Raw genomic sequence first — 13,829 nt, 5'->3', positions numbered from 1 at the left:
AGCATACAGCAAATTACCCTAGAGCTGACCACTTCCACAGCGAGAAAAATGAACACAAGCCACCAAGCACAGACACTGACCATTTCAACACTGAACAACCAACTCATTATATAGGTAGAGCTAAAGCATTTAAGAGTAAAACACTCTTAAGTGTGTAACTACATTTGTAGGGCTTGAAATGGTGAATGGGATGTTACATAGACCTAATAATTGTTGTTTTTAAGTTTAGGTTGGTATACCTGCAAAAGGTACAATTGATTTGGATGAAAGAAAAATAAAACCCCCAAATTTATTGGCTATTTCCACAAATCAGGTAATCATTCAGTTTAGAGGTTTGCTTAACAAGTTTTTAACTTTTTTTTTTATCTAAAGCTCATCTCCTTCGATGCTTTCCCTAATTTTGACACAGATATATCTATGTCACCTAAGAGAGGGGGTAGACTGCGTGATGATATGAAGTAACTGCATAGATTGTTTTGCTAACATGACTGGTGTATCCTAAGATAGAAGCCCCCTCATACACACACAAACATACTTGTTGCAAATCTAAAATCAAAAGCTAATTTATAAGTGTGTGTGTGTGTGTGTGTGTGTGTGTGTGTGTGTGTGTGTGTGTGAGAGAGAGAGAGAGAGAGAGAGAGAGAGAGAGAGAGAGAGAGATCTGTACATAGTTTTTTTCCTCCTCAAATCACAGGAGAAAAAATTTAATGATAGTTTATCATACCCTTGCTGGTTTAAACCATATTCACATTCACCCAATTAATTTTATTTCAAAAACATATATATATCCATATATATATGAAATAAAACCCTGCCATTTCCCCTTGTGCTTAAAAGACCAAAGCCACTGTCAGGGTACATGTGTCAAAATATGAACAGGGTTCAAAAGTGAGTGTCCATGGATGTGGCAGGAGGGAGCGGATTGCTTCAGAGACGCATGGGATGAGCCGAGGGATTCACGATTTCTGTGTTTTCAAACCACACGCTACGAGCAGGACAATCATTTGAAAGAAGGCTAACTCTAGAGCATGACTCTTAATCTGCCAGAGTCTTACAGAAAACAATTTTGTTGTCTGAGTAATATGCTGGGAAGTTGTTCTGAATTTTGCTATCCATGTACAAACTTACATTTCATGATTTTCTGGAGACATCTTCATGAGTTACTCTTGTAGCTCTAATGTCATCATTACAATAGCTGCCTTTCTTCGTACCCGCACCCCCTTTAAATTTGATTTCTTTGGGCGTCAGGTGGCGGGGTAATCTTTTATCTTAGTTTCTCTGTAACTTTAGGAACAAAAGAAGCCAAATCTTATTTCACCACATAATTTGGTTACAAAAAATAAAAATGGCCCAAACTGCCTATGTACGTTTCTAGTTAAATTATATAAATACATTAGTTAAACCAATTCTAGTTTAAGAATATGTGGATTTGCAGTTAGAAACTTAAAAAGATTTTTGAATGTTGGAAACATTGTTTCTCTTTTCACCTGTGAAGTTAGAAATAAAACACAACTAAAACCACACAGTCCAACCACCTACTGTCCACAATGACAGGGAATATATCTATGCAACTGTACACCAAGAAGTGGACTACACACCAAATGCTTCAAGTACGGCTCATGCCAATCATCATGAGGAGTCAGAACATTCTTGAAACTGTACGCACTTGCCCTCTAGGACATCACAGGAAAGCAATTTACAAAGACCATGGCTGTATTATCATTTTTGTTTTTTTGTTTTTTTAAAAAAAAAGAAAAAATAGTTTCTTTGGATAGAAAGAAACAGTGTAAAAAAATCTCCTTTTTAAAATGCAGAAATCGCTCCATTATTAATCTGCATTTACATTACCGCCTGAAAGAGCAGGTCTGGGAAGACCATTTTCTGCACAGACACTAGTTAATCTCTCAATGAAAGGACAGCATCTGTCGTGGGAACAAATGTGGGGGAGACCAGGCTGTTAGCACAGGGAGAGACTCTCGTAAGGCCGATCCAGTGGCGAACCTTTGGATCCAGAAGTATTTCTTCATTTTTCTTCTCAGTTGAGTTCTGGCAGCAGCTTGGAAGGGTGGCTGCTCTAACTCTGAATTCTTCCTTGACAGAGTGTAGAATAATGACACCAGAAGTACTTTGGTTGCTTTTTTTTCTTTTTCTTTTGAAAATAATTTGCCTTCTTTTGCATGCCACAGGACAGATATCTAATTTCAAAACAAAGAAACAACAAGGACAAGACTTTCCCCCATCCCAACCCTTTTTACCTTTACCTATACAGGAAATCCTTCAAGAAACATCAGAAAGAGACCCAACAGATACCAAATCTACAAGTCAATACATAGTTTGTCATGGCAGAATAACCAAGAATTTTCCCCAAAGAAAGGTTTTAATTTACAAATATAAGAGAGTCTAAGAGAACCATATGCAAACAACCCCCCCAAAAAAGACCCAAAATTAAAAAGCAATGAAAGAAAACAAAATCCCCCAAAACTGATTCCTGTTTTTGTTTTGTTTCTAAGAAGAAATGAGTACCACACTGGCAGCTGAAGACAGGTGAAAGACTCCCTAGCAAATAGATCCAAATTAAGAGTGTCTACACTGCTGTTTTAGAAAACAGGACCAGAATTCCTTTTAAAACGATGCCTCTGTGGAATGCCTATACTTCCACCTTCGCCTAGTATTGCAACAGTAAAATAGACACAGGAGTGTTGGCGACAGCTCGACAATGCTGGACTGTGGACAGTACAGGTACACTTTTGTACAAAGTCCTACAGGTTTATTGACTAAGGCTAGACAGCAATTCCAATGATCCTATTTGGTACATCTACCACGTCCAAGATCATTACATGGATACAGCCAAGGACTGGGCCTCAACTTTTAGGAAAAAGACCACAAGGAATAAAATCGAGGTGGCTATTTGGTCCCCCCAGTTGATACGTGTGTCCTGGAACTGGAAAGACAAAGGTGGCAAACATAGACGGCAACAAGTTAAAGGACTTGGAAAAAAGTTGGTGGAAAGTGGCGCGGTATACGAGTAAGGTCACTGGGCTTGGGACGGCAAGGGCGCTGCATTGAAAGAGAATCCACGGGACCAAGTGCTTGTAATGTTTGGTGGTGTCATCCCCTCACAACTTTATCTGTATGTGGTAATAAATAGATCAGTTATGTAATAAGGCAGTGTGTTGAATATGCATTCATCCTGTGGAATGAACCACCACAGAAAGATCCATGGTACCATACACATTCTTTAGGTTTTCTTGTGTTGCGTCTGCGTGTTTTCAAGGCTAGCCAGGCTAACTCGTCCTGGGATTTCCTCGGAGAGGCGCGTCCTCTGAGGCTGGTTTGCGTAACCTCTCCTTTATCAAGAGATGATGACTGGCTTTAAAGAAAAATAAAGCTGAAGGTTGTTTGATTTTTATTTTTTTCCCTTTTGGTTGTATCATTCTGAGTGTTTTCATATAAACAACAACAACAAAAAAAATCACAACCAAAAAAAAATAAGTTTTTTGATGCATCCAGTTGTTGTATCCTCAGGACGTTCCAGATGTTTCCAGGTAACTCTGTAATTTACGGACTGTAGTTTTGTCCAGCGAGCAAAGATCAAAATCAAATGTTGTATTTGTAATATGAAAGTGTCCAGTTTCTTCTATAAGGTTCACGATCTGAAGAAATAAAGAAGAAAAAGTGTGGGTGTAAGCAACAGACATCAAAGGCAAAGAGAAGGAAATGGGAGATTCAAACATGGAACCAAGTGGAACAAAGGGATAAACATTCTTATTTATCACAAGGTCCTATTGCAACACTACTGTAATGGTCTGTCCTGTCCCTTTAAGAGACAATCCCCACCCACTCTTCTCCAGATCTTTCTTCCACTTCCTGCCCATGAGTTCTTCCTTCCCATCTCTTCTGAAGAGGTAGCTCCTCTCCTCTCCCCATCTCTATTTCTCTCTCTGCCTCTCTCCACTCTTCCCCCTTCTCTCCTTTTTCTCTTTCCCTTTCCTCTCCATAACCCACTAAATAAATATCCAACGTCACTCTGCATGGCATGCCTATCCATCTCTGCCTCTCATGCACCATGACTCCTTGTGGGACTTGCTGACCAGCTGAGATCTGTCATGGGCTGCTCAGCTCCCTGCCTGGGACCTGCTGCCCAGTCATGGCCCGCAGCCCACTGCCAGCCCTCGGGGAATGTCCCTGTTTTATTTTTACCATTACAACTACTACCAAACTGTTTGTTAGTCAATTCAGTAAGTCAAAGATAATGGAAGACTTTAAAATAAAATCCTCAAAGGGACAGATGACTGTTTTTACTTCTCATACTAAATAAACCAATTCAAGTCACTAACTGAACATTCTACTAAAATGGGTAGGGAGAGATGACAGTTCAAGACCTTTTTAAAACAATTAGTCCCTAAAAGACTATGACTACATTTAGTAGATGTAAGAAGACCCCCAGTTAGAAATAAAATTCTTCCTAAAAAAGAATACATTTCTGGGAGGTGGTGGCATACACCTTTAATCCCAGCACTTGAGAGGCAGAGGCAGGCGGATCTCTGTGAGTTTGAGGACAGCATGGTTTATAAGAGCTAGTTCTAGGATGGGCTCCAAAGCTACAGAGAAACCCTGTCTCAAAAAAAAAAAAGTTCCAGAAGCTGGAGAGATGGCTCAGTGGTTATGAGCATTGGCTCCCAGCACCCACAAGAGTGGCTCACAAACACCTGTAACTTCAGTTCAGGGGTTCCAACACTCTTCTGATCTCTGCGGACACCAGACATGCACATGGTTGCACATACATAAATGTAGGCAAAACACTAGTAGACAAAACGTTAAATGTTAAAAAAGTCAATGTTTTGAACATAGAATTATGAAATATTTAGAAAATTTAGGAATACACAAAGCAGAAACAGATACCACCCATGTTATCCTAACCCATTATGGATGACAGGAGGGGCTCCAGAGAGCCTTTGGGAGGACCAGGGGAGGGGCTCTAGGGAGCCTTTGGGAGGACCAGGGGAGGGGCTCTAGGGAGCCTTTGGGAGGACCAAGGGAGGAGCTCCAGAGAGCCTTTGGAATGCCTGAACTATTCTGTTGCTGAGTTTGAGAGAAGCTTTGCATGCTGCATTTACTCTGTGAAAATTCGCTGCACTGTATATGTTACATAAGAACACACATGTATTGCTTCCTGTTGTGTTCAACAAATGCTCCTGAACAACTGTGAATAAGAAATTTACCTAGAAGAAGAATCAATGCCTTTGCCCTACAAGTAAAGTAATCACACTTCATCTCTTACTATATTGGCTACACCCACAATGGTAACATGTTTACCAGCTGTGGGGTCAAAGGGACTGCAGAGAACACTTCCAAAGGTCAGCACTGATAATCATGGGATGACTTTGAGGGATTCCTTTACCATGTAAATATTCTTTCATTAGCAATAACGTTATTATAAATAAACACTGCTGCTGGGTGGTGGGGTCACACGCCTTTAATCCCAGTAGTATTTGGGAGGTAGAAGAAGGCGGATCACTGAGTTCGAGGCCAGCTTGGTTTACAAAGCAAGTTCCAGGACAGCCAGGTTAAAAGAAAAACTCTGTCTCGAAAGACTGGAACAACAACAAAAGTATGCTGTTCATGGGTAGCTTGCTTGTTAAGTTAACACGCTATATAGAAAAGGGACGCACACTCATTGAGGAGCATGTTTGTTAAATTAACACGCTACATAGAAAATGGATGTGCACTCATTGGGTAAATGCTTGTTAAGTTAACATGCTATATAGAAAAGGGATGTGGACTCATTTTGGCAAGCTTCATGAGAGAGGGCAGATGGGGCAAAAGAACAGATTTTCTCGCAGGGGGTTCACTTGGCAACTTCCATTCTTATTTGATTCTCTTTAGTTCAATTATCTTTAAAAACGATTGTAATGAGTTAGTCTATGACTTATTCAGTGAAGCTTTACATTATGCAACACTAAGGTGGAAAACTGCAAAACTAAAGATTAAAACCCTTGTTTTCTTAAAGCTCGTTTCCTGAAAGCATTTGTGAATGAATACCCATGGGTCTTAACATGTGCTTCTGGTTACACACATACAAACATGCACGCACACACCTCAATCCAATTAATTCAAACACGCATGCACACACCTCAATCCAATTAATTGTCCAATTCTAGATTGAGCTCCGATTGCGCTATCTGACCCCCAGAACTATTTTGTGAGCTAAAACTCTGGCTTTAATAACAAAAGTTACTCAGGTTGGGGAACCACGACAGACACTACAACCCGATGCTATAAAATGCATTTATCTCTCCCTAAAAGTTACCTTTTCACACGGTGGTGCGCCCAGCTAAAAGTCTGTCTCCTTAGACCCATTTGTACACTGGGCAGATGCTACCACTCATAAATCACTAGGGTCTTATGAAAATTCCTGAGGTCATGGATGACAGGCATGTGCCTTTTATCTTCTGTCTTTCTTACTTGGAATGGAGATGCATGTTTGGGGGTCTAACAGTTCTCTTTCTCTCAAAAGATGGATACATGAAAGAGGCAGAATGGAGACAGGGCTGACCTTCTGGGTGTCATCTTTTAAAATCTAACACGGAGCCTGGATTACTCAGCTGCAGGCCTACTGCTGTGTGTTTAGGATGAAGCAGGGAAGGGCATCTTACTCCCTTATACTACTAGACTCAGGCTTCTGCTCCACGTATCAGACTATTAGAAGGGATCTTATTGCTAAAGTATATCACTTATATGGGACTAAACAAGAGCTTATTATCATAGAGACACAGTGGCTAATGCTGTAATTTCAGCACTCAAGGAGGCTCAGGCATGAGTATGCTATGTTGAAGGCCAGTCTGGGCTAAGGAACTGAGGTTCTGTCCAAAGCAAAAAAAAACAATACAGTTATTTCTTCATATATACAAACAAAAACCAACCAAACACACAAAGTCACCAATTGACACAAAGATCTTAAATGGACACACATTTGTTTTAGTAGCTACTTATTAGCACTCTGGAAAAGTTAGTACACATATGCCCCCACACAGAGACTCCCAGCATCATTATTCCTATACATACAAAACTCTCATGGAATCAGATACTTAACATACACAAGGATGAGCTGGTTGAACAGAAGCATTCTTTCCTGAGTAAATTATTTTTTTCTTACATTATGAAGGTAAACTATGAATTCAGTAAAAACTTGTAGATTTTGGTATAGGACAGTGGTTCTCAACCTGTGGATCATGACCCTTTTGCCAAACTTCCATCTCCAGAAATATTTACATTACAATTCATAACCATAGCAAAACTACAGTTATGAAGTAACAACAAAAATAATCTTATAGTTGAAGGTCACCACAAAAGGAGACACTGTATTAAAGGGTCATGACATTCCAAAGGTTGAGAACCACTGTTATAGGAGGTTGGGTACGGTGGCACCCACCTGTCAGTATAACTCACAGGAGACAGAGGCAGGAGGATTCCAAGTTCAAGGCTTAGCAGGGTTGCATGGCAAGATTCCGTCTCAAAATAATAATAATCAGATCAAAAGAGGAACAAATAGCCTCTCAGAGCTACTGTAATTCATACATCAGAGGAAAACGTCAAGTCGTCCAGAGCTTCCTCTACCACATGCACAGTAGTGAATGGCACAACACTAAGAAGGAATCCCGGATCTGGTGCATGCAGAACTGACTGCTCACTAAGAAGGGATCCTGGATCTGGTGCACAGAGAGCTGCCTACTCACTGAGAAGGGATCCCGGATCTGGTGCACACAGAGCTGCCTGCTCACAGAGAAGGGATCTGGCACATGCAGAGCTGACTGCTCACTGAGAAGGGATCCTGATCTGGCACACGCAGAGTTGCCTGCTCACTGAGAAGGGATCCTGGATCTGGTGCACACAGAGCTGCCTGCTCACTGAGAAGGGATCCTGGATCTGGCGCATGCAGAGCTGACTGCTCACTGAGAAGGGATCCCGGATCTGGCGCATGCAGAACTGACTGCTCTCTACTTGACCATCACTACCACGTAAGCATCACTGTGCCCTCAAACGGAAGATGGGGGGAGGGGCTAAAGCACACATTCCGCCCCACATGCCAGGCTGGCAGAGGATCAAATAAGGCACAACTACCACCTGCTGCAGGGATCAAGGCACTATGGCTAAGACTACCCTATAAACAGAAAGGTGTTTGTCCTTAATTACTTGTAGGGAGAGGTAAACAGCACCAGACCACCAGGCTTGGTCCATCTCCCTACAGCCCTCAACGCCATTTCCCTCCACAAAACAAATTAGGCAAGAAAGAGAAACACAGAAGGCTTCTCTGACAACCCCTACCAACTCTTCTCCCCAAAAGTAACACACTAGACAGAAACCATTGAAGAGAACTCTTAAAAACTGTGATGAGGATGTTGGAGTGCAGCTCTCCGCCATCAGAGGCTTCGGGTGCGGTGCCAACGGGGAAGGACTGTTTTCCTTAAGTCTGACCAGTGGGAGTTTGACCATGCTTCACTGAGTATATGCACAACACAAACTGGACTTGGCCCCCCCACTTTTGTGTGTGTGTGTGTGTGTGTGTGTGTGTGTGTGTGTGTGTGTGTGTGCGTTGACCTGGGAGGACAGAGAATTGAGTGTGATCAGGGGGCATGATGTGAAATTCCTAAATAATCATTAAAAACATGTTGGGAAAAAAATGCAGGGAGGAAAACCCAGAAAAGCCTAAGCTAGTTTGTTTTTAATAACTAGAGCTTCAGGTGGGGAAACGGCCACAGCCAAGCTGTCAGAGTGACTGAAAGCCCCAGTGTAGAGCTGCAGCAGAACCCGGCACTTGATTCTATTTGTGTTACTATTGTTTTGAACAACAGGGAACGCACCCTTCCAGGAAAATAGCTTCCTATGATTCAGCATAGTATGTTACTAAGCAATAAATTGAAAAGTGGATGACAAGAATTGTCTATAGAAGAAAGTCACTTAATTTTAAATCACAAAACATTCTGGCCACTAGGAAACCCACTCCGTATAGTAAGGGTTTCCAACGCTCACAAGCCAGCCTCCCATTTCTGCCGCCACCAGGTCTCCCTCTTGCAAGGGCACATATAGGAGCTGATGGTGCTAACCCTGCATTTTAACCCTGCTAAGACCCCTGCATTTATATGGGGTTGGTGAAAAATCATCAAGGCAGAAGCAAATAGAGACCTCAAGCAGTAGCCAAGGCAAATGCATCTGGGAGAGTTTGGTCCTATCCACCAACAGGAACAGCATTAATAGCTTGCAATCCTTTGCATTATTAGAGCATGTCCTAATGTCCTCAGTTAAGCAAAGGCTCTGGAAAGATACACACTCCTTTCGGGACTCCTGACGCCAGATCATCAGAAACACAACATTAGCATGTGTTATTACAACCAAATAGGCCACAAATCCTGAAAATACCCCACTAATCCCTGAAGGACTAACTCTTGCCCTGCCTGCCGATGCAATGTGGCTAAACCATCGCGCTGCTATGCTGCTCAGAAAGTGGTCTCAATGCCCATGCATGATAGTAACAGAAGCCAGAGAGGCTGCAGCTAAGACAAGCCCAGGCAGACAGGGTACATGTTGGGATGGGGAAGGAAGAAGGTGTGAACTGCTTCACGGGGTGGGGAGGTTAGCATGCAGCCGCTAGGTGTTTTGTGTTAACAGGGTAAGACCTACTTGCTATTTCAGTGGTTCCTTCTTCAAATCCATTTTTTTAAAAATGAAAATGGTAGATACATTATTTTTAGTCTGATCATTTTTTTTTTTTCAAATACCAGAGTAGGTTACTCCCATCCAAAGTGGCCGCTCACTGAGTGAAAAGTCATGAACAATCTTTGCTTTGACTTTATCGAGAATGGGGTTGGTCTGTTGTAATGTCGGTCTTTCATGTGTATATAACAAACCATACCGACACATGAGAACACAAGTCCCACCCGAGCTCACAGGGGAGGACACCTGGCTCTAGTTTACTGGGGTTTTAGGACAGGTAATCTACCAGAGAGAAGTAGTCACATTTAGCGGAATACTTCTTGGGAGAGGTTCTCTGTGTTGCTAAGAATACTCCATTATGTTACTCATTTCTGCAACCTTGATGATAATTCTACAAAAAAAAAAAAAAAAAAAACAACCCTAGAAGGTATCAAAGTTAATAAGCTGTCCATTAAGGAAAACTGTTTTTTTTTTCTTTCTTCTTATCCCCTCCTCCCTTTTCCTTTATTCAAATATACACGTGCGTGTGTGCTCACGCATGCATGTGCATGTGCGTAGACACGTGGGTATTCACTGTTTTCTTCAATAATAAAATGCTGAATTGATGGTTGAATTGATGAGGAGTTCAGAAATGTTCAACCTCATTTTGAAAATAAATATGGAATATATAGTTTAACAAGAAAACTAATGCTTAACAAAGGTTAATAATTTAATAATAATAATAACCCTCCTGCTTTGTACCTACTGTATTTTTACCCAAGAGAAAGGAGGCTGAGGTGCTGTGGGACAATGGTCTTGTACCCTGTAAAGATTTGTTACTTGTATTTGTTTAATAAAATGCAAATTGGCCAGTAGCCAGGCAGGAAGTACAGGCGGGACAACCAGAACAGGAGAATTCTGGGAAGGAAAGGGTCAGTCTGCAGTCATCACCAGATACAGAGGAAGCAAGATGAGAATGCCTTGCTGATAAAGGGATCAAGCCAAGTGGCTAACACAGACATGAATTATGGGTTAATGTAAGATTTAAGAGTTAGTTAATAAAAAAGCCTGAGCTAATAGGCCAACCAGTTTATAATTAATGTAGGCCTCTGTGTGTTTCTTTGGGACTGAATGGCTGTGGGACTGGGCGGGACAGAAACCTCTGTCAACACTTAGGAATATATACTCTTTCCAGATCTAATGCTGTCTGTTCATGAAATTAAATATTAGGAGCCAGGACAGCATCCCCCCAGAGTAAAATAATGCTACTAGCCAGCTTTTGTGAGACAAATAAAATTGTCAGAATAGGTTTTTTGAATAGGGACACATTAAAGGAAGAAACCAAAGATGCTATTCTGGCCTCAGCAGAAGTTTTGGTTCAGACGTTCAGTTCTACCCAGTGGAGGCTACACAGACTTTGCAGCATGCATTTCACCAGAGGAGCGCCCCTCCAGGTGGAGAATAACACCAGCCCTCCACTGTGCTATGTTTTACAATATGAATTAATTAAGCAGTGAACTGTGACAGGACATACATCACAGTATCAGAATCCCAAGCCTTGGCTGCATTACAAGGCAAATGGCCGAAGATAGAGCTTTCAACTGGCCTGGGAATGCAATCAGGGTGAAATGCTGTGTGCCCTGGAGGGCCTTTATGCCAGGTTAAAAATTTATAGATATTGCTCTTTCTCTCTAGAATGCTAAAGTAATCCACTTGCATGCAATTCTCAAGTAAGCCACCTTCACTCACAGTTCTTTCAAAGGTCAGGATAAAAAACATTAGACAGAGGATGCCAGCGATATTCCCAAGTGAGACCTTGTCCAACAGTTAACTTGCCCAAGACACCAACACCCATGAAACCTGCAACTGGGGCCCAGTTTGGGCATCAGCAGCTTTTTCTGACAACTGCTTTTTAGTCACTTAGAGTTTGGGAGCCGATAGGAAGACCAGCTACCAGATTTACCATCAGCATTGAGTCGGTGAGCAGTTTTCTGTTCTATGAAAAAAAAAGCTGAAGAAAGTACAGTTGGTCCTTTGTATCCCCAGGTTCCTTGTTCTCAGATACAACATGCTATGGACTGAAAATTCTTGGGGGAAAACGTGCCTTTAATGAACTTGTCATTAGTCCCCATACAGTACAGGATAGCACTGATGTGCACGGCGTCTGCACTGTGTTAAGTATAAGAGGTAACCAGACATGATGAGACAAATGGGATTGTACATAGGTGATATGCAAATATGCCCCACGTGAGTTGAGCGCTCTGGTGATGGATGAGGAAGACATGATGACTTCCAGTAAGGCGCTAACCATGCCTTAGTTAGACACTCAAATCCAGCGTCTCTACCTATGCTCACTTAAAGGTACACGCAAAGCCTAGAATTTAACTAAAATTGAGAACCACAGGTCTATAGACAACATCTGTTATTTCAAATTCTAGAAGGGCTAAAAGTTTATTTAGACCAAGAGAAGTTGGCAAATTTGAGAGTACTCACAGACTGAAGAACGGATCTACACAGAATATAAATGCAACCACCAACATTTAAAAAAATAGTTGATATATGACTACGGTAGAACAAGTAGTAATTTAAAGTCATTTTAAAGTAGTAAGAAGATTTAAGTGAAGTAATGCATAAATCTGTTATGGAATCTGGAACCCACAGTCTCCAAATTGTTAAAGAGAAATAACTTTATCAATAGCCACTGTTCATGGAATAAAGGCATGGACTGTACTTGTACAAAAACTAAAACCCACCCCTCTTATCTTCTCAAAACATCACATTGTGCTAAAAGAAGTTTCCTCATGCTCGGAGCATTCCAGAGTTGAGCTAACGATAATACACTGTATGTTGTACAAGATAAGGGAAATGAAAAAAAATATTTATTTTCCCGTAGAATAGAACTGGCAAAAGGTTACCAAATTGAATGACAAATGTTTATAACACTTGACTTAAATTCTTATCACTGTTTTTCCCATGAAACCAGAAGCCTGGTCCCCAAAGTTTCTGCGTTCTCCTGACCCTCTCTTAGCCCACGTACGGTACGAGCTGGAAGGACGGAACGGAACACTGCGTCTGGTATGAGTTTCATGAGTGCTCCAAAGTGCACCCTGGGTAGCCTCAAATATTCAAGTCCTCCCCAAATATCTCCGTAAGCACAATTCCGATTCTGTCGGTGTGAGGTTGCTGTGGCCTCCATGTGCTAACACATTACCCCAGGACAAACAAGGCCGTGAGGCTGGGGGGAAGGGTTGTACTAAAAAACATTTCTCACCTGCTGCAGAATGTGTCTTTCCCTCAGCGTCATTAACCTTCTGTGAAGTTCTACCAACTCATCTAGGTATGCCTGAAAGAGAAGGGTGTTCCCCAAAGAACAAAACTTTAAAAGGCAGTTGGTGAGTAAGAACACACATGCAGGGGTGGGTTGCCAGCTAAGATCATGTACTGCTCTTGAAGAGGACCCAAGTTCAGTTCCCAGCACCCATGTCAGGCGGTTCACAGTTGCCTGTAACTCCGGCTCCAGGTGATGCAACACCCTCTCCTGACCTCCACATGCACATGTACTTGCGTGTAAGTGCATATACGCACGTGCGCGCACAAGTAAAATAAATCTTAAAAATAAAAACATCCATGTAAAACTTAGAGTGATTCTACCATACTGCACGAAGTTATATGGATTCCATGCTCACAGGCAGAAGCCTGTGACGTTTCTTGCCCTGATTTTGACCTTTTCAAACCTGCCTTAAATGGAGGAGGATAATTCTTGAGTCTATTTGCTCTCAACAACATTCAAGTGAGTAGACTCAGTTTCCCAAAACAAGGCCTCTGCAAGGAATACTGGAAATCCAATGCCGTGTTGTCGGTTTGGACGAATGACAGCAGAGGCTGTTTTCCTTTTTAATTCTTCAATCTCAAACAATTTTAGACAATGACAAAACACTTCAGCCTGAACATGAAAATATCAACATATATTAGGAAAAAAAATCTTAATAAGGAAAGATAAAAAGGTTTCCGGGCATTTCCAAATGTTCATAAATGATGCAAGTAGGTGGCTAAAGAACAGAATATTCTAAAAATGCAACGAAGCAAACAGTTCAAACAACTCTTCTTCAAGAGCACTTGGGCTCTCCTGCATCTCTTCA

At 41.6% G+C, this 13,829-nt stretch overlaps 1 protein-coding gene across 3 annotated transcripts in view; it reads right to left on the bottom strand.

Moving 5' to 3' along the window:
• Window positions 1-3,389: 3,389 nt before the first annotated feature.
• Mllt3 (MLLT3 super elongation complex subunit) overlaps window positions 3,390-13,829 on the bottom strand; it is a 265,674-nt gene continuing 255,234 nt past the window's right edge. For all 3 annotated transcript variants that reach the window (XM_087904864.1, XM_085686236.2, XM_048453051.3), the window contains 2 exons: window positions 12,962-13,033; window positions 3,390-3,653 (listed from right to left, as the gene is read on the bottom strand). In XM_087904864.1, coding sequence (XP_087760990.1) covers window positions 3,522-3,653; window positions 12,962-13,033 — 204 coding nt within the window. In that variant the 3' untranslated portion in view covers window positions 3,390-3,521. The remainder of the gene's footprint in view (window positions 3,654-12,961; window positions 13,034-13,829) is intronic.

This window comes from Myodes glareolus, chromosome 3, assembly GCF_982192425.1.
Source record: "Myodes glareolus chromosome 3, mMyoGla1.1, whole genome shotgun sequence".
In the NCBI taxonomy this organism is placed as follows: Eukaryota; Metazoa; Chordata; class Mammalia; order Rodentia; family Cricetidae; genus Myodes; species Myodes glareolus.
Note: the sequence above shows the minus strand (reverse complement) of the source record. Positions and strands in the feature narration are given on the sequence as shown.